At 51.4% G+C, this 21725-nt stretch overlaps 1 protein-coding gene across 5 annotated transcripts in view; it reads right to left on the bottom strand.

The window, feature by feature from the left end:
• Positions 1-21725, bottom strand: part of MICAL2 (microtubule associated monooxygenase, calponin and LIM domain containing 2) — a 121215-nt gene that overhangs the window by 22827 nt on the left and 76663 nt on the right. For all 5 annotated transcript variants that reach the window (XM_030240092.2, XM_030240094.2, XM_050974788.1 and 2 more), the window contains 4 exons: positions 9183-9375; positions 5439-5623; positions 4415-4489; positions 198-295 (listed from right to left, as the gene is read on the bottom strand). In XM_030240092.2, the coding sequence (XP_030095952.2) occupies positions 198-295; positions 4415-4489; positions 5439-5623; positions 9183-9375 (551 nt within the window). The remainder of the gene's footprint in view (positions 1-197; positions 296-4414; positions 4490-5438; positions 5624-9182; positions 9376-21725) is intronic.

Raw genomic sequence — 21725 nt, 5'->3', positions numbered from 1 at the left:
CTGAGTCCCACAGACACTTGATTTGGGAATGATCACATCCCGTCCAAGTCTCCTCCCTCCATACTGCACGAGTCTGGCTCCATCCTCAGGGGTTACTGTGAGGACCAAAACTCTGAGAAGGAGCAGGGACAGGAGCTGAGAGCAGGCAGGGCCAGCAGCAGCCCCAGCCCTTCTGCTCTGCACAGTTCCCCTTGTACCTGGGTTTGGGAGTGCTCCTCTGCAGCCCCACTCTGGCAGCTGGCTGAGCCCTCCTTCCCGTGCAGCCCGGGTTTCTTGCTGGACAGCAGAGGAAAGCCTGCAAAAGACACAGCTTTACCTTCCATTGGCATTGACTTTGTCTAAAATGAAGTCTGCTATTGAAGAAGAAGGAGAGTAGAAGATTAAACAGCCTCCTGGGTAGAGCTGAACCTGAAGAACTGACCTGCAGCACTGAGGTTCATGGCCTGGCTCACATGTGTGTGTGCCTGCTGTGCCAAACACATGTTGGTATTTTCAGCTCAGGACCTGAACTGAGAATATGAGAAAATGAGACTTCCACTTCTTGGCTGGATGTAGTGAAGCAGCTCTGGAGTTCCAGGAAAGCCTCTGGAAAGCCAGTCCTCTTTAGAGGGCCTGCAGGCAGAGGCAGCCCAATCAACCTGTGACTTCTGACCTTTGGGAAATTCCAAGGAATGAAGGAATGACTTCTGAGAGGGCTGTCCACCAGAAGGGGACAAAATGGGAAATGCATCCACCTGCAGGCAGCAAGGACAGAAAAATTCTCCCAAGCCAGGACAGCAGGCAGCACGATGGGGGCTCTGCCAGGATCAGGAAAGGTAATTAATTACTAAAGAAGGCAACTTGCACCTGGAGGGAGGCAGGAGAACTTCCACTGCTGGAAGTGCCTGTGGGAATTTTACATAACAAATTACCCTTGGACAAACAAAAGCATCCCTGATCCAGGATTGTATCATGTCCAGCTATGACATGACAAGTATATTCAACCCAGCCATTGGTTCTGAAATCCATGCACACTTTGGTTCTTCTACATGGGGGTGGAAAGGTGCAGAAGGACAAAAACAAAACACTCCAGAGACAGAGAGGACAGTTCCTGCACAGGGACTTGAGCACAGCTGGCTTTCCTCTCAGTGTCCCACCTCTTTGTACCCACTCTTGGTGCCACTTGTTGTGTTTGATCAGGACTGGAGACACACTGTGCTGGAGCTTGTTAAGGAGCTCCTGCAGGGGTGGCAGCCAGGGGCTGACCTTTATATCCTGTGACTGAGCCACAGGAAAACATGAGAATGCACAACTAGGATAAAAAAGCCACCACCACCACCACCACCTGCATGAGTGATCCAGGGGGCTTCAGCCTGGTCCCTAAAGCCTTGAGCCTCCTGGCAGGAGCAAATGTCATGGCTCAGGACACTGAGGAAACACAAGTGCTGATGAGGGCACAAAGCCCACCCAGGGGTCTGCTGGTGCCCGTGGGGAGAACTTCTGCCCAGCCCAGCTCTCGTGGGCAGGCTCCCAAGGACAGCCCTGCCCAGGTGAGAACACTGCTCCACACAAAGCCACAGCTCCCCACCTGGCACAGGGAAAACACTTTCATTCCCACCAAGAGGCTGAACCTGTATTTTCAGCCCTCAAAACAGGATTTAAAAAAAAAAAAAAAAAAGTATAAATAAAGTTGCCTAGGGCACTCTCATGATCTTCTTGGCCCCAAATCCCGAGATAAATGAAGAGCACGGCGTTCCCTGTGGCCGTGCCATGGGGATTGAAGGTTTTGAAAGGTAATATCCTGCTCTGAGCCTTTCAGCCAATATAGCCTTGACACTGATTTCCTCTCCTTGGCTGCCTACCCTGGGCTGTTTATGAAACATATGTGTTTGGGGAAATATGTCTGAAAAGGAGACAGAGGGGGTTGTTCCATGTGACTGATGATCATATGAATTCCTTTAATCAAATTGGATTAAATATAGAAACTGTGACTTACAGTCTTCCTCCAGAGAGTAAAAAAAGCCTTTATTCTGCTCCCAGTGCATGCTGGCTGTGCTTTACACCTCATTTTAGCAGGGTACTTGAGCTTCAGGCAGACTCATGCAGAACACTGCTTCCCTCTCAAAGGCTTTTAGCTCCCTCTAGAGCCCTTGAGGCACACGGGAGACTTGGACAAAATGATGCAAAAATTAATTGGCAAACCTCTAAGTAATGTTACCCTTGCTGAGAACCAGCTGGAAATCGGTCAGAATTCAGAGTGACACCCCCTCCAGTCTTCTCTGCCTTCCTCTCTAACCATCTTTCCTGCCCCACACACAAACCTGGATCAAGAATCATTATTGAGTGATCTTTTAAAAACTGAGATCAGTTCAGGCAAGACTTCCAATCCCAGCCTTTGGTGGAGCCAAACTCTGCTGTCTGTGCCAGCCCCCAGGTGCCTGACAAGAGGCAGAGCCAGGGCTGACAGGGATGCCAGGGGACTGTGAGGACACCCTGTGCCCCCTTCTCATGCCAGGCATGGGCAGCCCTCCCCTGGCTGGGACACCCAGGCAGCCTCTCAGAGCAGGGCACAGCCTCGTGGCTCCAGGGGCAGGGAATCCCTGTCCTCCTGTCTGTCTGCACAGCTGCCTCTCCAGGGACAGCCCTTCCCAGAGATGGATGGGGAGCTCCTCTCCCCAATGTGTGCAGTACTGAGATGTTCTGAGTTATCCCACGTGAGAGGCACCCGAGGCCTCCAGGGGACTGGGGGTGGGTGGTGACTGTGCTCATGTGCACCTGACTTGATGCCAGGTGGAGGAAATGCCTCTTATCTCATTGTTTGAGATATAAAATATCCCAAATGTCTCCCACAGCGCAGAGACTTGCAAATAATCTCACAGCTTTCTTGTGCATTCAGAGCAGGCAAGCTGAAATGCCTCTGCTTGAGCACTGGTCCCGTCGAGGGCACAGGGATCCTGCAGGTTTCAGAAGCAGAGCCAGAACCTCTCTGGGATGCTGGGCAGCAGCAGAAACGCCCCTGGTAGCAGAGGGCAGGGTTAGGGAGCAGCTGTCCCCACCATTCCCAAATCCTGCTGTCTCTGTGCCCAGAACTGTGGCACTCAGTCCCCTGCACAGAGCCCACGCTGCACACCCACGTTTCAGCCTGCCAGCACCCCCAGCTCCCAGACACAGCTGCACTTCTGGCAGGGCTCTGGGGGCTGCTGAGCCCCACTCTGGTGAGGCCAGCCCCAGCAGCACCCTGCCACTCCCAGGGCACAGGCAGGAAGGTGTGTGCCCTTGCTGAGGGCTGTGCCCAGGCAGGAGGGAGACCCAGCCCCAGGCAGCAGGGCTGAAACAAGGGTGGGTGTCTGTGCCATTCCCATTCTCTGAAAAACCCCTTTGCCCAGGATTTTTCTCCTGGGAAGCTGAGAAGCCTCAGAGAAAAGGAAAACAATTTTTATCTCATTTGCTTCTCCTGTGTTGTGCTCATGTGGAATGTGTTTGGAGATTGTTTCACTGGATTCTGCTGGGAGTTGTTTTCACTCTTTGGCCAGTCAGGGCCAAGCTGTGTCGGGACTCTGGAGAGAGTCAGGAGTATTCATTATTATTTTTTTAGCCTTCTGTCTGTATCCTTTCTGTATTCTTTAGTACAGTTTAGCATTCTTTAATAGAATATAGTACCATAAAACAATAACTTAGCCTTCTGAGCACATGGAGTCAGATCCAGCATTCCTTCCTCCCTCTGGGGGAACCCACACACAGCAGGAGCCTTGTCTGGGGTCCCCAGCCCAGGAGGAAGGTTCCCTCAGCTGGGAGGGGTGAGCACACTGTGCTTCAGAAGTGAACAGAGCACCACCTCCACCAACATCACTGCATCCCTGTGTGACTTCCACAGGGTCAGCCCAAACCAAGCCCGAGGACAAGAACCACCAACACTTATTTTCACCATCTCACCTCTCAGGATTGCCTTTCTCCCTTTCACCAACCAGAAACATCAGCTGGGTTTTTTTCCCAGCAGAAAAGAGGTGGCAGCCCCAGTGGGAGTGTGCCACCAGGCACCTCCAGGAGCACTCTGATGAGTGACACCAGGTCAGACCCAGTGTCCCACTGACCAAAAGCAATCAGTGCAGGCAGGCTGGAGACAAAATCTGCAGCTCTGGGACAGGAGGGTGTGCTCCCATCTGGAGAGCTGGACACCACCTGCTGATGGGTGTAGTGACACAGAAAACAGTCACACAGAAAGGGAGCCTGGTCTTTTGGGGCTAAGAAAATGGAAAGAAACATTTGGTGTGTTTTAGATCTCTGTTTTCTCAGCCAGTGACTCAAAATACAAAACTAGTAGTGACTAGTGAGTCAAAACCACAAAAATCCTAAAGGAAAGGAGGGAAGACAGACAACTAAAAGAGAGGAAAACAGCATGAATAGAAGATACAACCACCTCTCAGGCTGTACTCACTCGTTTGGATTTTTCTCCTCCAGTGCTGATACTTATTTAACGCCGTGGACTGAAAACTGTTGGCTCTCTGGAGTGCTGGGCAGAAAGAGAAGGGACACAGGGTCAGCTGCTGCAGCAGAGGCAGAGAGCAAAGGTGGAGCCGGGGAGAAGGCAGGGTGGAGGAGCAGAGCCCGGGTTGCCGTGTTCCGAGCATCCCTTAGCCGGGAGAGGGCAGCGCGCCCCGCCGGATGCGGGAGCAGCCCCGGAGCCCTCCCTGAGCCCGGAGCACACCGGGCACGGGGCAGGAAAAACTCCTCAGCAGCCAGGGATGGGGGCAAAGTCACTCTGGGGAGGAAAAGGGATAAAATCCTTCGGTGGCTACATGGAGCCGCTCACTGCTGGGCTCGCTTTGGGGTCTGCTGCTGTCCCTTGGCCTTAAACAAGGGCTCTGCTATTCAAGAGGGGATTTAAATTGATGTATAAACCCCCTCTTTTCTGCTGGGATTAAAACTGAATTTATGGATGGGAGGTGAAAAAGGAATTTATGGTGGTGGGAGATGGGAAGGAACGAATGCTGGCAGCCTTTTATTTGCTGCAGAGCCATGTCTCTGGCTGTTTTCAGCACACCTTTGAGCTCTGACCAGCTCCAGAAAAGTTTCTTTCCGTTTGAAGGCAGATTGCTCCCAAACCTCTCCCACCTCCCTGCTAGCTATGTCCTTTCCTCCCTGTGCCTTCACTGGCCCAGAACCGTGCAGCAGCCACCTGCAGAAACCCAAATTGCTGCTCTCTGGTGATTCCCAGCCTCGCCCCTGCCTGGGCAGTGCTGCAGGTGGGAAAACATCCATCCCACCCCTGCGAGCCAAGCACGGGGCACAACTCCCCCAGGCACTGTGGAAATGGGGCTTTTGCTGCTGTAGCACCAAAAAGGCAGAAAACCCCCCCAAAAAGACCAGCTGGCCACGCTGCAGGGAGCACCCTCCCTTTGGAAAGCCTCCTGCCCCCTCAGAGAGGCTGCTGGGGCACCCCCGCTCAGGGCACCGCTTACCATCGGCCACTTTGGATGTCCTGGAGCCGTCCTCGGGCACCGGGGCGCTCCTGATGAGCGCTGCCCACCTCGGGATGGGGCTGGGGCTGGGGCTGGGGCGGGCGGGGGGCGCCGGCAGCCAGGGCTGGGCTTCACCCACCTCCGAGCAGGAGGAGTCCCCGCGGACATCCGACTCCAGCTCTGAGCTGCAGGGAAAGGGTGCCAAAAATGTCTGGTTTAGGATCGGCCTTTCACAGATATTGAAATGAATATTAGATGTGATGTGTTAGATAAGATACGCTGTGTTAATTCTCTTCAGTAGTGTGGTAAATATAGTTTTAGGTTATAGCAAAATGTTAAAATAGAAACTATGCTGTGTAGGATACTTTTTTAAAGAGAGGACTGGCAGCTAGATAGCAGCCACAGGACACCTGAATCTTTCAGAGAAAGAGAATTCATTGCTCCATTATCAAATAAAACACAAACTTCTTCCTGCCCCCTCAGCCCTGGAGATGCCATCAGGATTCAGAGTTAGAAGCTGACCCTGCCCAGCCAGAATCCTGTGTGTGAATGGAATTGATGCACCATGGATGAGCTGTGTGAATGTGCACCAGGCTGTTGCTGTTAAGGGTTAATCCTCTGTTAATGTGGAGCCTTTTTCGGGCTGATTTTGCCCAGAAAGAGGTACCTGGACTGTCTGTAACTCTTTGTTTCTATTGTCTCATATTGTCCTAATCCAAATTGTCCAAATCATTATTACTCTAATTATATTGCTATTTTTATAACCATTTTATTATATTAACCTTTTAAAATTTTAAGAACAAGTGATTGGTGTTTTCCACAAGGGCAAGATGGAAGTGGGACATCCCAGGGGGTGCAGCAAGCACCAGCATGAGCCCTGGGAGCAGTGTGGGTGCTGCAGAGGAGGAGGTGCCTGGCAGCCAAAGCCTCACACCCTCATTTTCCTTCTTTCACCACCATCATGACAGGACTGTGGCTGGCTGTAGGTGCCCCCAGCTGAGCTCTCCCCATCCCATCAGAGTCTGGGGCTGGGAGCCCTCCCTGCTCACACAGCAAGGCTGAGCAGCAGCCTGAGCCCAGGGAAACAGCACCTGCAGTGCTGGGCTTGGCCTGGAAACAATGCTCAGGGGTCAAAGCTCCACACTCCTCACGTTTTTCCTGCAGAGCTGTGAAAATAAGAGGAGAGAGGAGCCTGGAGGAGAGGCCTGGGGACAGCCACAGGCCCAGCAAGGGAGGCTGAGCCAAGAAGCTGGAGAAAATTGTAAGCATAAGTCTAGAGAGAGAGGATGGAGTGAAGATACCTAAGCAGCCTTCAAGTGTGCAAAAGGTGTCTGTAGGAAAGAAGGAAACAAACTCTGCTCATTCCTGGAGCTGCTGGGCCAGCCCAGGTGACAGTGAGCAGCACAGGGGGGCACCTGAGCTGGTCCCAGAGGCAGGTTATGGCATCCCCTTGTGTAAATGGAATAAAAACACACCACACCAGCACAGTGGGGATGGCATGCACATCCTGACCTTGCCTCCAGGCACAACAACCTTTTGAGGTGACTGTTGGCCATTTTCTGGCAATCAGGCCATTTCTTTCATCTCTGAAGCCAGGCTGCAGGGAACAGACACCACCAGCCCTTCTGCTGTGACCACATTCCCACTGCAGCCACACATGAGTGCAGCAGGATCCACTCAGCCTCTTTTGCTGAGTGGATCCTGACATGCCAGCCTGTCAGATTTCCTGGGGTGATTCCCAGCTGTGCCTCAGAAGGAGAGGAGCTCACCCCTGGGCAGTGCTGGGGCAGGCAGGAGCTGCTCCCTGGCCATGCAGAGGAAAGCAGGGCTTTGCTGCCACAGCCCAGGGCACAGCCCAGGAGCAGCAAGAGGAGGAGAAGGAGAGGCTGCAGGCCTGTGTGAAGGCACACATTTGGCTAGCACCCACCAGCCCTCCCCCAGATCCAACCAGCAGTGCTGGGGCAGCAGGGCAGCAGGGAAGGGAGCAGCTCTCCAGGTGCACTGCTCTCTCAGCAGCCTGGGTCACAGTGGGTGTCATGCTAAAACACACTTTTCAAGCAATGTCAACCACACAGATAGATACAGACAGACACATGTGAAAGTATAAACAGATGAAGGTTTGGATAGCTGAGACCCTGTGGGGATGGAGAGACACCACCCTGAGATGGGGCAGGGTGCCACACCAAAGGAAAGAAAAAGCCCTGCACGAACAGTGATTGATATCTTTCTGTTTTGAAGAGCAAAATGTGTATTTTCCTTGGCCAGCAAGGAGGTAAGTGCTCTGGTATGAGGTTTCTCCTCTTGGCTCTGCTGGAAAGGGTCATTATTCCCAGCACCTAAAGCCTGAACTGCAAAGCTGTCACTGGTTGTTCCCCAGCCCCACCGAGACCCCTGCAGCCAGCTCAGCAGTGCCATTTGTCACTTGCTGCTTCTCCTGTCCCCCCTTTCAGGCAGGGACTGTCCTGCTGGAGCAGGCCAAGGCAGAGGGGCAGTGGGACATTCACCTCGGAGGCACTGGCTGTGCTGGCACCCCCCGTGCCACTGTCACCCCCCGTGCCACGTCCTGCTGGCAGGGAGCCAGGCACTGCTGTCCAGCCCCAGGGGAAGGAGCTGATCCCTCAGACCAGGGGGATTAGCTGGCTCTCATCACTGCTGGACACCAGGAGCTGCAGGGTGTTAGCAGGGGTGTGAGCACTGCAGAGGAGCTGTCAGGCAGGCAGGAAACCCTTCCCTGTGTTCTCCATTTCCTCATGGACAGGTTCATCCTTCCCTGTAAGAGCACTCACAGGGCACAAACCCCATTTACAGCCACCTCAGGGAACAGCAGAAAGTTGCATTTCTCAGAGCCAGGTTGCCTCCAAGAGCTGCACACAGCACCACAAGAGGGTGTTCAGAGGGTGTCAGGAATCTGGATGAGCTTCCCAGCAGAGCAGCAGGGTTTGCAGCAGTTGGGCTCTTGGGTTTGCCTTTTTTCCTTTTTGTTTTTCACTTCCCCTCTTACTGTTTAGCTCTCAGTAAGGAAAAGTGCTTTACTCAGGGGATACCAATCTAATCTCCAGATGGAATGAACTGCCACAGAGCCCTGCCCAAAAGCAAATATATCCTCATGAGTATGTGGAAATTGTGCTTCCTCTGACAGCTCCCCAAGGTTCATCAAATTTCAGATTTCTTAGGGATGGGCAGGCTCTCAGAACCCAGGAGGGTGTGGAGCTGCAGGATGGGGCCCAGGGTGGGAGGTGGCCACGTCACAGGATGCACCTTCTGCCATAACACACCCATTGCCCAAATCCCACCTAACAAAAACTGTCCCTTCCAAGAGCTGAACCCAAACTGATCCCAGCAATGCTTATCCCAATGTTTATCCCTGATTCAGGCCCCTGTGTGGGATGGGAATGTTTGAACATTTCCTGCAAAGTGATTCATGTGCCTTGTGGGGATTGATGGCTGTGGTTAAGAACAACTGTTATCCTGAGCATTTGGAGGGGGTTGTTTGGTTCTTTTCTCCCACTCTCCTCAGCTGTACACACATCCAGCACTGTATTTTGTTATGATTTTCCTTAGCATCCCAGAGAAAAGCAAAGAGATCTTAAGGGTTTAGTTGTGTTTGAGGTACCTGCTGGCATCACTGGTGACCATGACCCGAACTGCCAGGAGGTTGTGCTCAGCCATCTCCTCCTCAGGGAAAACCCAAGGAGAAAGAGGAAAAGCAAAGAGCTCTTACGGGTTTAGTTGTGTTTGAGGTACCTGCTGGCATCACTGGTGACCATGACCCGAACTGCCAGGAGGTTGTGCTCAGCCATCTCCTCCTCGGGGATGACCCTCACGATGGCCCACTCGGGGGAAGGGGGGGACAACCAGGGCTCCAGCTCCTGCTCTTCAGGGATGCTCCTCGCCTTCTTGGGGGAGGTGGGCTCATCAGCCACGGGCAGGCAGCAGCCTGGAAGGCACAAAGGTGACAGCAGGCTGTTAGGAGAGGAGGGAGTCCATGGGGCAGCTGGCCCCTGCCCTTGAGTGGTCCTTGGCTGGTGGTTTCTGCCTGGGGTCCTGCACTGTCCCCAGAGGAACAGGCAAGGTGTGTGCACTGACAGCCTGGCATGGCAGAAAGGCAGAAACACCCCTCCAGCCCAGTGCAGCCCTGTCAGGGCTCCCCAGCTTGGGTCCAGAGAGGAGGAACCTTCAGGAGCAGCCTCAGCTTCTGCAGCTGCAGGTCCTTACTGCATTTGCTGTGGCAGGCAGGGATGATGGATCTGACTCCTTGTGCTCAGAAGGCTGATTTATTATGATGCTATATTATATTAAAGAATACTATACTAAACTAAAGAATACAGAAAGGATACAGACAGAAGGCTAAAAAGATAATAATGAAAACTCCTGACTCTGGAGAGAGTCCCAGCACAGCCTGGCCCTGACTGGCCAAAGAGTGAAAACAACTCCCAGCAGAATGCAATGGAACAATCTCCAAACACATTCCAAGGGAGCACAGCACAGGAGAAGCACATGAGATAATTATTGGTTTCATTTTTCTCTGAGGCTGCTCAGCTTCCCAGGAGAAAAATCCTGGGAGAAGGGATTTTTCAGGAAATGTGACAGTGACAGGTCCTGGCGCTGCTCAGTGGGGTGGACATCAGCCTGGTGCCTGGTGGCAGCAGTGCCAGCCACACAAGTAGGGATTTATGGGCTTTGTTCCAGCCTCTGATGGACCTGTGTGTGTGGCAGGAGGCAGATGAACCAACCTTGCTTGGATGGCTGAACCTTCAGCCTCACCCTGCAAGTTTAGGTCAGTTTAGGACAGCAGGAGTGAGGAAAATGAACACAGACCCCTGAGGTTGTTTTTGATTGGGTACAGCAAATACAGACCCTGGTTTGTGAAAAGAAGCAGCATCCCAGCAGCTGAACAGTGCTGTCCCTGAACTTCACATTCAGGCAGGGGAAATCAAGAATAAAGCCATGTTTCCCAAGTGAGTAAGACAGGAGATCATTTCTCCTTGTGGAATCCTTCACTTCTGAGCACCCTTATGAACCCACAGTCTCCCCCCCAAGCAGGTACAAACATATCAGCTGCAGAGCTCCCTGGGGCTGGGTGCAGAAGGGACAAATGACCAGCTCCAGGAGAGTGGCTGTGCTTGGCTCACTGCCCACATGTGGTGCTTTACCTGCACCCAATTCAGCACTGGTGCTTCTAATTTACACCTGTAAAACTGGGGGAGAATATCCACCTTGGGACATGGCTTATTTTCTGATCTACTGGAACAATCCATCCAGTTAACATCAATTAAACTCCTGTTTAACTTGCAGTGCCTCCATTTATTGCAGGAGGGCACTCACCCCATCCTTCTCTTTGCAGGAGCTTTTAGCTTGAGCATGCTCAGGCCCTGCATCCAGCACCACAGCAGCCACGTGTTTCCTGACTGCAGAGGTTTCATTTCCTCTGGGAGATGGGAAGGAATTCCTACCTCTCTGATTTTTATGTCTGACTTCTAGTTTGGCCCAACCAGGCCACCCACCCCAGGATGCTGTGGGTTCCAGCAGCTGAGTAAAATTCAGCGTTTTGTTTTTGTAAACCCCAAATCCTTCAACTCAACTTCCTCCTCAAAAGATGGTGCATTTTACATGAAAATCAGAGCAAGCAAACGCAAATAATATTTTGCCAGCTCTTTCTATAAATTCTGTACCCATGCTGGCAATAAACACTGCCCAAGCTCACTCCAGGTGGCTGCTAAGGAAAGTCAGTTTTGCCTTTGGCTTGCACACTCAGTGTGTTCCTTCCCACCCCACTCACTCTGCTCTCCCTGCCACGCTACCAGGAAGGAGGACAGAACATGTTTATGACTAACAGACAGCTGGAGACCATCAAAACCCACAGACACACAGACAGACAGACAGACTGACTACCTCCAGTGATTCCTAGCATGGTTCCTGAACATGAACACATTTCCAGCCCACGCGTCCCTCTGCAATAGCTTGCTGCACATCCAGGTTCCAGCCATCAGGGACATGTAACAGAGCTGGTGAAGGACCTCAGGGTGGCACCCAGGACACCACTGGACAGTGATGGATGGCACCATTACCTCTCTGAAGAGGTAAATTTCTGTGCTTGCTTTTTTTTCTATTGCATTCTTCTTCTTTTTTTTTTTATTTTTTTGGTAAATTTATTTCTGGCATCACAATCTCTCCCCTTTTTGAACTCTGCACCCAGGAGCTGACCCTCCCAGAAGGCTGTTAGAACAGCACAGTCCTTTCTGAGCAAGCTAAGTTCACATCCACAGTGACACCAAGGGGTGTAGGACCAGCAGCCCTGCCCATGGCAGGAGGGTTGGACTTGTTCTCTGCAGATCCCTTCCCACTCAAACCACTCGAGGATTTGGGAGCAAACCCACTCCTCACTAACATACTTATCAGTATTTGTAGTGAGATATAGAAATGAGTTGCACTCAGCTCCATCAGAGCAGAGCCTGGAGCACCTGGGTGTTTCAGTGCTCGGGACACCCAGGTGGGCACGTGAGCTCCAACACTGGCTTACACATTCTGGAAAGTTCCATGGCAGAACCTGTCCCTCATCACAGGGCTGCACCTTGGCCAAGGGGCTCGAACAGAAAGCAGGGATGTCCCAGATGTCCCCCATCACTGGGGTTTTTGTTTTGTTTCCAGCCCCTGAGGAGAGCAGGGCTCTGCAGCGAGGTCAGGCAGCAGGGATTGCTGCTGCCAGCCTCCCGTGAGCACCGTGGGGGACAGTGGGGCCAATCCAGACAGTCCAGAGCTCCCCAGGCCTGGATCCCTCCTGGCGGAGATTCCCTGCTCCCCCTCAGCAGAGCAGGCACATCCAGCCAGCCACCACGGCCACTGTGCCATGGGCCAGCCTGCTGCTCGCTTTGAAGAGGTCCAAAAGCAGAAGTTATGTTCTGATACAAACAAAGCATCCCAAAAGAAATCTGGGACTCCTTTACAGCTCTTACTTTGCACAGTTAGAGAAGAAGGGCTATGTGAACTAATCAGCCCAGAGGCTGAGCACTTACACAGAGGTGAGGCACAGGTTTATGCTCCTGGACAGGTGTTAGGCTAAATTAGAAGCAGGTCATTCAGAAAGTTCCACCTCACAGCTCTCCCTGAATCCTGACCAGCCACCTGGTCCTCAGTGAGATGGCAGCACAGCAAGGCTGAGCAGGAGGACCCTGATTTTCTGGAATTCTGACTTCAGGGTGGAAACCAGGCTGTAAACCTCCGTGCCCTGGTTTCCATCTCAGTGCAGGTTGAGACTGCCAGGACCTCAGAGTGCTAGTGAAGGGGAATTCAGGCTGCTGCTGCTGGAGTCCTCTCCTAAGTCTGTGCCTGGCCCTTGAGTATCTCCAGTGAGGGATGCTCCACACCCTCCCTGGGCAACAGTGAAGAAGTTCTTCCTCCTGTTCAGGTGGAACCTCCTGTGCACCAATCTCTGTCCATTGCCTCCTGTCCTAGTGCTCAGCACCACTGAGCTCTGCCCTCTTTTCACCCTCCCTAAAGAGACTTTTTGATTAAATCCCCTCTCAGTCATCTGTTCTCAAGGCCCAAATCTCTCAGGCTGTCCTCACAAGAGAGATGCTCCAGCACCCCAATCATTTCCTGCCCAGGACAGGAGATTTCCGACTGGAAGCCCAGAGACTGAGTCAGAGGAACTTGTACAAAGCAAAAGCCGCAGAGGAATGCCGTGTGCAGGATGGAAAAGGCACAGCCCCATTTCCTGCCTGTGCAGAGCTGCCATGCACTGACCTCTTCAGGAGCACGGGGCCTCAGCAGAGGAAGCCCCAGTGCTCAGGAAACAGTCCCTGGAAAGAGCATTTGCCCAAGCTCTTACTTCATTTCCACCTGCTGGCTCCACACTGCCTGAGCAGGCTGAACCTTCCAGCAGGGAACCTGCCTGCTCCACAGCACCCCTTGGGCTGGAGGCTGCTGATCCTTGGCCTGAACACCCAGGGAAGGGGGCTGGTAATAGATGATGTGCATCAATTCCTGCTGAGGCTACAGTAACCTCACCTGACGAAAATCCTGGCATCCCAAAGGAGGGTTCTGGGAAATTCCCTCTGATGAGATTACACCAAGATCCTAGCCTGAATATTCATCTCCAGAAATGCTGGTTCCAGAGGATTATCCATCTGACCAAACCCCAGCAACGTGCATCATTGAGAAGATAAATCTGTGTCTCCTGGAATGAATAGTGCAAGAGATTTCCCTCTGACAGTTTGGGAAACTCTCAGCAAGAAAGGAGAAACTACATGGTTATGCTAAAAGGATAAGAGCAACATAAGAGAGCAAGGAACCCTTCCCAGCAATCCTCAGAGCCTGGAAGTGTATGAAAAGACTTTGTGGGAGCTGTCTTGGTGATGCACAGAGGAGAGGAGCCAGAGTGCCCCCCTGTCTCACCCGACACTGTTAGCCTGGGTCAGTGCTGGTCTGACCTTTGCTTGTGGCCTTTATACAACTGTATTTTAACTCTGGAATAAATTCTCCCTGTGAACCAAACTGCCTAATTCATTTCTACCAGGCTGGAGGAGCAGGACAAGGCACGGTGGGAAGGTGTGAGTGCAGTGCCACAGCCAGGGCAGGTCTGGCACACGCCTCCAGAGCCCCCAGCAGCAGCAGCAGCCCAAGGGGAAACTGCTGAGCCCTTTCTGCATGTTGCAGCTCCTGTGCATGCTGCAGCTCCCCATCCCAAACCTGTGCTTTGGGGCTCTGGGGCAGGCTGAGGGCAGCCTTGGCTCTGCTGGAGCTGCAGCCAGCACAGCTCGGGGTGCTCCTGCTGCTTCAGGCTCTGCCTGGACACAGCTCCAACTCGCTGACAGAAATAGAGGAATCTGTGTCCTCCATTCCTTCAGCTGCTGTTAACTTCATCCTTACTCTGCTGTCACCCACAGGTGATGATCCTTCTCATCCACAACCCTGCCCCAGGCTCTGACTTGCATTTAGAGCAAAGAACGTGGCTTTAGAGTTTGTGGGGTTTTTTTTTTGCTTGTTTGATGGTTGGAGTTTTTAATTTTTTTTAATATAAGCAGTGAAGCTTAGCTGCCTTCAGCTACTTAAGAGCAGCAACACAGCCAGTGGTTTGAACAGAACAATCCCATATTCATCTGGCCTTCCCACTCAAACACGAGGAAAAATGTGGATAAAAACAATTTCTCCTTTGTCTGCGTTTCAAAACTCATCTCGCCCTCCTCACATGGGCAGAGAAACAACTGTTTTCCTTACAGGGCAAGGATTTAGCTAAGCCCTGTGGTAACTGAGAAGAATTCCTAAGGCTCCAGCTTGCAGGGCTTGTACCTGGCTGGCTCTCACCCAGAGGTCAGGGCTGGTCAAAACTCCCTGCAGCCCAAAGAGCCCCTGCAGACCCCAAGGGCAGATACAGGTACAGACCCCTTTCCTTTAAAACATAGTTTTTCTCTGCCTTAAGTGTCACTCCAAGTGTTCTAATTCAATGTTGTGCCAGCTCACCTTTGCATTTGAGACAGAAATGTCTGCACCAGGCCTCGAATTAGTCAGAGATGCAGCAGTGAGGGATGAAGATATCATAAAAGACCTTTCCCTCCACCTCTCTGGAGATGTTTTCCCTGGCTGAGCCCTTCAGGAAGCTCACAGGCTTCAAGGCATTGTCTTGCTAACCAAAAGCAGGCAAATTCAGCACGCTCAAAGCTCAGTGCAACCCTGATTCTCTCAATGACAGGCTTGTAAAATTCACATTGCTTACAGAGTGATAATCCACCATCACCTAAAAAGCATTTTTACCTTTTTTCTTTTTTAAAATAACTTCTTGTAATGGCAACCTCAGTCTGGATGCATTTCAGCATCCAACAGGGCCTTCATGCAGGATCATGTCCTGCAAAGGCTGGATGCCCCAGGCAGGAACATGGCAATGAAACCTGATGTCCCCACAGTAGCTGCCTTTTCTAATGGAAAGTCTTCCAAACCATGCCTTGGATCAACCCATTTGGAGAGCCAAAGTCATCCCAAGGTCCAGAAACAAGAAGGGAGAAATCTCCTGGGATGTGGGACCAGGGACTCTGGGACCTCAAGAGGTTTTGCTGATACTTTGGGCTGCCTTTCTTCCTTGGGTACAGGGGCAAAGCTGACAGTGCAGCACAGCAGTGACAGACCTGTATTGCCAGTGTTGTGCTGCCTGTTAGACACGAGCCACAGGGATATTCTTACAGCCTGAAACTTGCAGTGACACCAGGCTCAGAGGTGAGACTACAATGGGCTTTGCTGAGCTGATGAAAACACCCAGGAGTCCCTGGCATGGCTCCTCTTCTGAAACGTGCCCAGCAGCAGCAGCAGTGTGCCACTGCAGCCGTGCCAAAAGCAGCCCTTTGCAAAGGGGCTTGGCTCTACCCACCCCAGACACCTTCTCTGATTGCCAGGGGTAAGGCCTTGATCACTGCAGCATCCCAGTGCCCCCAGCCCTAGTGCCAGGGCAGGAGCAGGAGATGCTGTGTGTGCTGTCTGTCCTGCCCTGGCACCAGGGATGAGCAGGAGATGCTGTGTGTGCTGCCCTGGCACCAGGCAGGAGCAGGAGATGCTGTGTGTGCTGTCAGCCCTGCCCTGGCACCAGGCAGGAGCAGGAGATGCTGTGTGTCCTGCCCTGGCACCAGGCAGGAGCAGGAGATGCTGTGTGTGCTGTCTGCCCTGCCCTGGCAGCAGGAAGGAGCAGGAGATGCTGTGTGTGCTGCCAGCCCTGCCCTGGCACCAGGCAGGAGCAGGAGATGCTGTGTGCCAGTCCTGCCCCCCAAGCCAGCCTGCCTCCAGCCCAGCTGCTGCTCCTGCCTCATGTGCCAAGGCAGATCACCCTGCTGTGACCTGGCACGGAGGTGACACGGCCTTGGGGACCTGCCAGCTTTGGGCAGAGCCCAGCTCCTGCTGGGGCAGCCGCTCCCTCCCACCTCAGGCAGAGCAGGTGCTGCCCACAGTGGCACAAAGCCTGGCCTCTCCAAAAGCCACTCCCCTGCCCAGCAGCAGCCAAGGGGCTCAGTCAGCAGCTGGCCAGGGCAGCTGGCTCTGATAGCTCCTCTCAGGAGAGGCTGCTCCCCACGTGCCTCTCTCCAGCACGGACAAAAATGGTCCAAGATGCTCCAAGAAAATCCCCAAGCAGGCAGCTGCAGCCAGCTCCCCATCAAGGGGATGCTGCTGGGCCACGAACAGCAGGAAGGAAGTGTTCACATTTCTCCTCCCTCCTCCTCTTTAGCTGGTTTTAAGTCGTGTGAGGGGAATTAATTTTTTAGCCAATCCTGTGGGATTTCTTGGCCAAAGCGAGTCCGACCAAATGGGAGCCCCACATAAGAGCAAAGGGGGAGGGAACCTCGCCAAGCCAACTAAATATGAAAACTCACACAAACCCAGAGAACACCCCTGAAGGCAGGTGAACCCCCTGAAGGCAGGTGGGGTGTGGGTGCCTGGCACCCAGGGCTGGCAGAGGGCTCACCCTCCCTGCTGGGCAGCTGCCCCATAGAGCACAGGGCTCCCCTTCCAGGCTCCAGCCTCACTGGCACCTTGGGCTGCCGTGGCACCGTGTCACCTCATCACTCACCCAGGGCAAGGGCACTCACCCAGCCCTGCCTGGCCTTGTATGGAGCTGCTGACTCGGGCACTGACAGCAGGGGTTACTCACAAACGTGGGCAGCTCTGATGGTGAAAGCAAACACCAGCTGGCATCACACACCAGCATTAGGAAACTCAGTCAGCAGCCCACAAACTGACCTGCAGCACACCCAGCCCGCTCCACTGCCTGACTTCTGGCTGTGCAATAAACCAAAAAAGCAATCTGAGCCCAGCTCCCAGAGCAGCAGTGCTTCAGGAGAGCTGGGGACAGCAGGAAGGGGTGGCAGCAGCAGAGCTGAGCAAGCACAGCCGAAAAGCACCCGGTGAGCTCAGGGGCAAGACCCCAGCAGGAAGCACTGTCCAGGAAAGCACAGCCCACGTGGGACTGGCAGAGGGAATGGGAAACACCTCCAGCCTGGTTAGACCTTGGTGTTGCTGAAACACAGGGCTCAGCAGCCCACAGGAGTGAAACCCAGGCTCAGAGCTGCCAGAGCTTCACTGCATCCTGCAGAACACACAAGGGAGCACTGCCTGTGCCAGAGCTGAGAACTCTGAAGGAAGACATCCCACAGATCTACCCTAGGAGGCTAGCAGGCTTCCAGCAGCATTCCCAAACTGATGTCCTGTCCCAGCTTTGACTTTTCATCTCACCTGAGACACCACCAGGTAGGTTTTGCCCTTGGAAAAGGATTCCTACAAAAGGTATGATGGCTGGCATTTCACAGACTTCAGCTCCTGCCACCTCTCCCCTTCTTCCTCCTGACACTGCTAACAGAAGCAATTCCCACTCTGGTGTGGCCAACACCTGGCCAAGAGTGAAGGGAACTGCTGCTCCCACTGTCCATGGGGTGGCACTGAGCTTCCTGGGCAGCAGGACCAGACCAGCTGCCTGGCTGCCCACAGGGGCTTTCCTGCCACCTCTTCTCCCTCCCTGATGCAGGGATGAGCCCCCTCCTCCTGTCCCCTGCCAGGACACCATCTCCTCCCATCAGAGCCCATGCCAGCACCTGCACAAGCTCTTCAGCAGCAAAACCCTTCCTCCAAGTCTCCATCACCTACCTCGTAAACAAACACTTCTGAATCGTGGCACAAACCAGAACCCTGGAATCTGGAGCTCTCAAAGCTAGCCAGAGACTCCCGTGAATTTTTAAAGCATCCGAGGGACAGTGCACATTTATGTGCTAATACAAACTGAACAAAAATGAACAAAGCAGAAAAAAAAGAAGCCTAGAGGAAACCTATTAGATATACTGAATATGTGTCTTCAGGAAAAATTGATTCTCAAACAAAACCTGCTATGATAGCACACTACTTCTGTCATTTTAGAGTATATACATATTTAATTAGAGCAATCTGTGTTAGTCTGGTATATTAAGGCATGTATTAATATGAATTTGGAGTGTAGCACAACACTTTCAGTCTCCAGTGTCCATCAAAATAGTATTTTTGGACACAGATTCAAAGCACCTTAAAACAAAGAATGAATACCTGCAGAATGAGTACCTGCAGAACAAATGCTGAAAGGGCAAATTCAATACTATAGCAACACGGAAATGTCATCATTTCACATTTCAAAAAAACATTTCAGAAATTCCATCCATTTCAAACAAGTCTGGAGCCCACCACCTGATGAGATTAAAGCCTCCCCTCTTTTTATATGAGCACAGTTCATGAAGAAAAGGAGAGAGACTTGGGGGAATATTTACATGACTAGTATGAATACTTGCATCAGGCATTAATGCATAATGTCTTACCTTCAGTGACATGATCTTTCAGGCAAAAAAAACCATCAAGTCACCTGCAAACACGTCATGTCTTCGAAAACATAAATATTAATGCAGAACTCAGGGCATTTCAAAACTCAGTGTTTTGATTGGAAGGTGAGCAATGAGTGAGCCAGAAGTGAATTAAAGCCAATTATCGTAACTAATTGCCATAATGCTGGGGAAAAATGCAGATCACAGTCTTTGCTCGAGGTTGGAAGACACACTGAAGCAACTTTCACTGGCATTTTACAGCTGTAGCAATTTAGAAGAAACTCAGGAACAGAAATTACTCTTCTTGGTAGAGTTAATGAAAGGCTGATGTTTGAGTTTGAGCAATTTCAGGAAGTTTTGTCTGTATTCTCCTATTCAAATCAAGCATGTTTAAAACCTGCAAGATCTTTTTAGTTTTACAGGCTCAGCATAGTTATAATAAAGGTGGGTTGCCTTTAGTGAATGCTGACATTCATTTGATGTTCATTAACAGACACCCAGGCAGGTCATGCTGCTTGGCTTTGAGGATGAAAGGTTAGCCTGGCTTTTCAAAAACAGAAATTTAATACAGAAAACAGGCACATCTCTGTACTTATTTTCAGTCCAAACGGCCCTTGTGGCAACAGACAAGCTCAGAAGCCACTGGAGGCAGTGTGAGGAGGAGGAAAGAGAGCAGCTCCTGAGCCTGCCAGTGCCAGCCCTGCTGGAATGGCACCTGTGCCACCAGGTCTTGGAGGGCAGTGACTGGCCAGAGAGGCACTGGTGTTCCTGCTGCCAGAGCAGGGTTTGGGGGAGGCAGTTTTTGGGTTTTTGGGGTTTCAGTGCCAGGGTGAGCCCAGGGGAGCAGCCTGCCTGCCTCTCCTGTGAACCCCTGCAGCTCTGAGAGGGACACAGCTCTGGGGCAGGGCTGACAGCAGCCAGCCTCTGGAGAGAGTCCAGGGCACAGCCAGGGCACAGACCAGGTCTCCTGCTCACAGGGGCTCTGCTCACACGGCAGAGAAGGAGCCCCAAAGCAGCTTGGTACATTCACCCAGCCCTTACCCCACCAGGCTCTCCCTTCAGCAGCACCCCCAGCAGCAAAACAAGGAATGTGTGGCTTTTTGGTGTCATAATTTTGGCCAAGAGTGAGGGAACCAACACAAACCTCCTCCTCTCACGCTGATCATTTAATCTGTTTTATTTCTTATCCATACACTGACTGTGTCCTGCCTTGTCCACCAGTGCAGTCTCCTGCAGGTGCACCCCTCTGCTGACAGGATTGCCCAGGGATGTGACTGCCTGGGCCTCCTGCATCTCTGGGAGAAACAGATCCAGGCTCTTACACTACCCCAGTCCCAAGTTACTGCACTGGTATTTTAGAAGAATGAGTGAAACTTCATGAGAACAGCATGCACAGCTCTCAAGGCTTCAGTGCCACACAAATCATCACCTTCTGCAGGAACAAATAAAAATACTCTTCTGATGTTTCCCTGTCACTGCCTCAGCCTAAATCTGTCAACTGGGCAAAGAGCAAATCCAGTTTTACCCCAATTGCTTTGTCTGTTACAATTAAGTGCCAGGTATTGTCCTCAGTGGGATTTGTTGCCCCATATTTTCATAATGGATTTCATCTCCCCCTCAGACAGCAAACTTTAAACTGTGCCTGGTGGCTTTTCCTTTGGCAGGGAAGATGGAATAGTTCATTGAGAGTAACATTGGAATAGTTCATTGAGAGTAACATTGGAATAGTTCATTGAGAGTAACATTGGAATAGTTCATTGAGAGTAACATTGGAATAGTTCATTGAGAGTAACATTGGAATAGTTCATTGAGAACAACCTTTGCTCTTCTTTGGCAATGATGTTGTCTTTAGCAACAATTTTTAAAAAAATCATTTCTGTCATTCCAGCAACCCCAGTGAGGTTCAGTTTCAATTCATTAAAAAAACTAAAATCACACAATCTTTCCATTAAACTCTTGGGACTATTCTTTCTGGGATTTGCTTTTTTTTCTTTCCCCTTGAAATGCAAAGGAAGAGATTAAAGCTCAAGAATTGCAGAGTAAGCAAAAGACAGAAAATGAAGGAGAGGAAGACTTAGGAAAGCTCTTTTGGAGAACCTACTGTTTAAAAAGAATCCCAGCAGCAGCTTAAAATACAAAAGTTAAAACAAATTTTTAAAGAAGTAATAAAATAAAGCAAGGCAACTGTTAACAGGCAATGGGTCACCACCAGCTTCAGCTTCCAGGGGCCCACAGGGACTGGGAAGAGCACTCCAGAGCAGCAGCAAAGGTAAAGATTTGCCCTGGGTTATTACCTGCTTTTCCTGGACACAACAAAAAATCCAAAGACATTACCTTATCACCTTTATGACACATGTTAACAGGTAGAATACCAGTGTAAGGAAAGGCAGCAGAGGCCAAAGAGAGGAGGACAGTGCTGTCTGTGTGTGCCCCATGCCCACCAAGAGCAGCTCCTCATCCCAGGAAGGGCAGATCCCAGCACCAGTCACCCTGGCCAGCTCCTCAGGGACCTTGATGTGCACCACAGGGGACACACATGCAATGACACCAGCACACTGAAACTCTGGGGTAACACCACAGCATCCACCACAAGAGGAAGGTGCAAAACCAGCGTGAAGTCACTGCCAGGTCTCTGTACCCAGGAAATCTTTGTAAAAGGAAGAGATGAAACAAGGAGACTTATAAAGAACTACATTTATTTTTGTTTACAGCAGATATCATAAATAAAGCTAAAACAATTTTCACCATGTGCAAAATACAGAATTTCCATGTGAAAATTTAAATACAGAGTTAAAAACTATTTAATAAAAATATTCAGTTAAGATTATAAAGTAAAATGAAGACAGAAGATTTAGGAGGAGAAGGACAGAATCCTCACTGGGCAGGAAGAGCAAGGAAGACTCTGCAACAGAGAGTAAAAAACACAGCAATAGAAGTGGTTTGAAATGGCAGACCTTTATGTCATGACCTTCAT

The sequence above is a fragment of the Serinus canaria genome, chromosome 5 (genome assembly GCF_022539315.1).
Source record: "Serinus canaria isolate serCan28SL12 chromosome 5, serCan2020, whole genome shotgun sequence".
In the NCBI taxonomy this organism is placed as follows: Eukaryota; Metazoa; Chordata; class Aves; order Passeriformes; family Fringillidae; genus Serinus; species Serinus canaria.
Note: the sequence above shows the minus strand (reverse complement) of the source record. Positions and strands in the feature narration are given on the sequence as shown.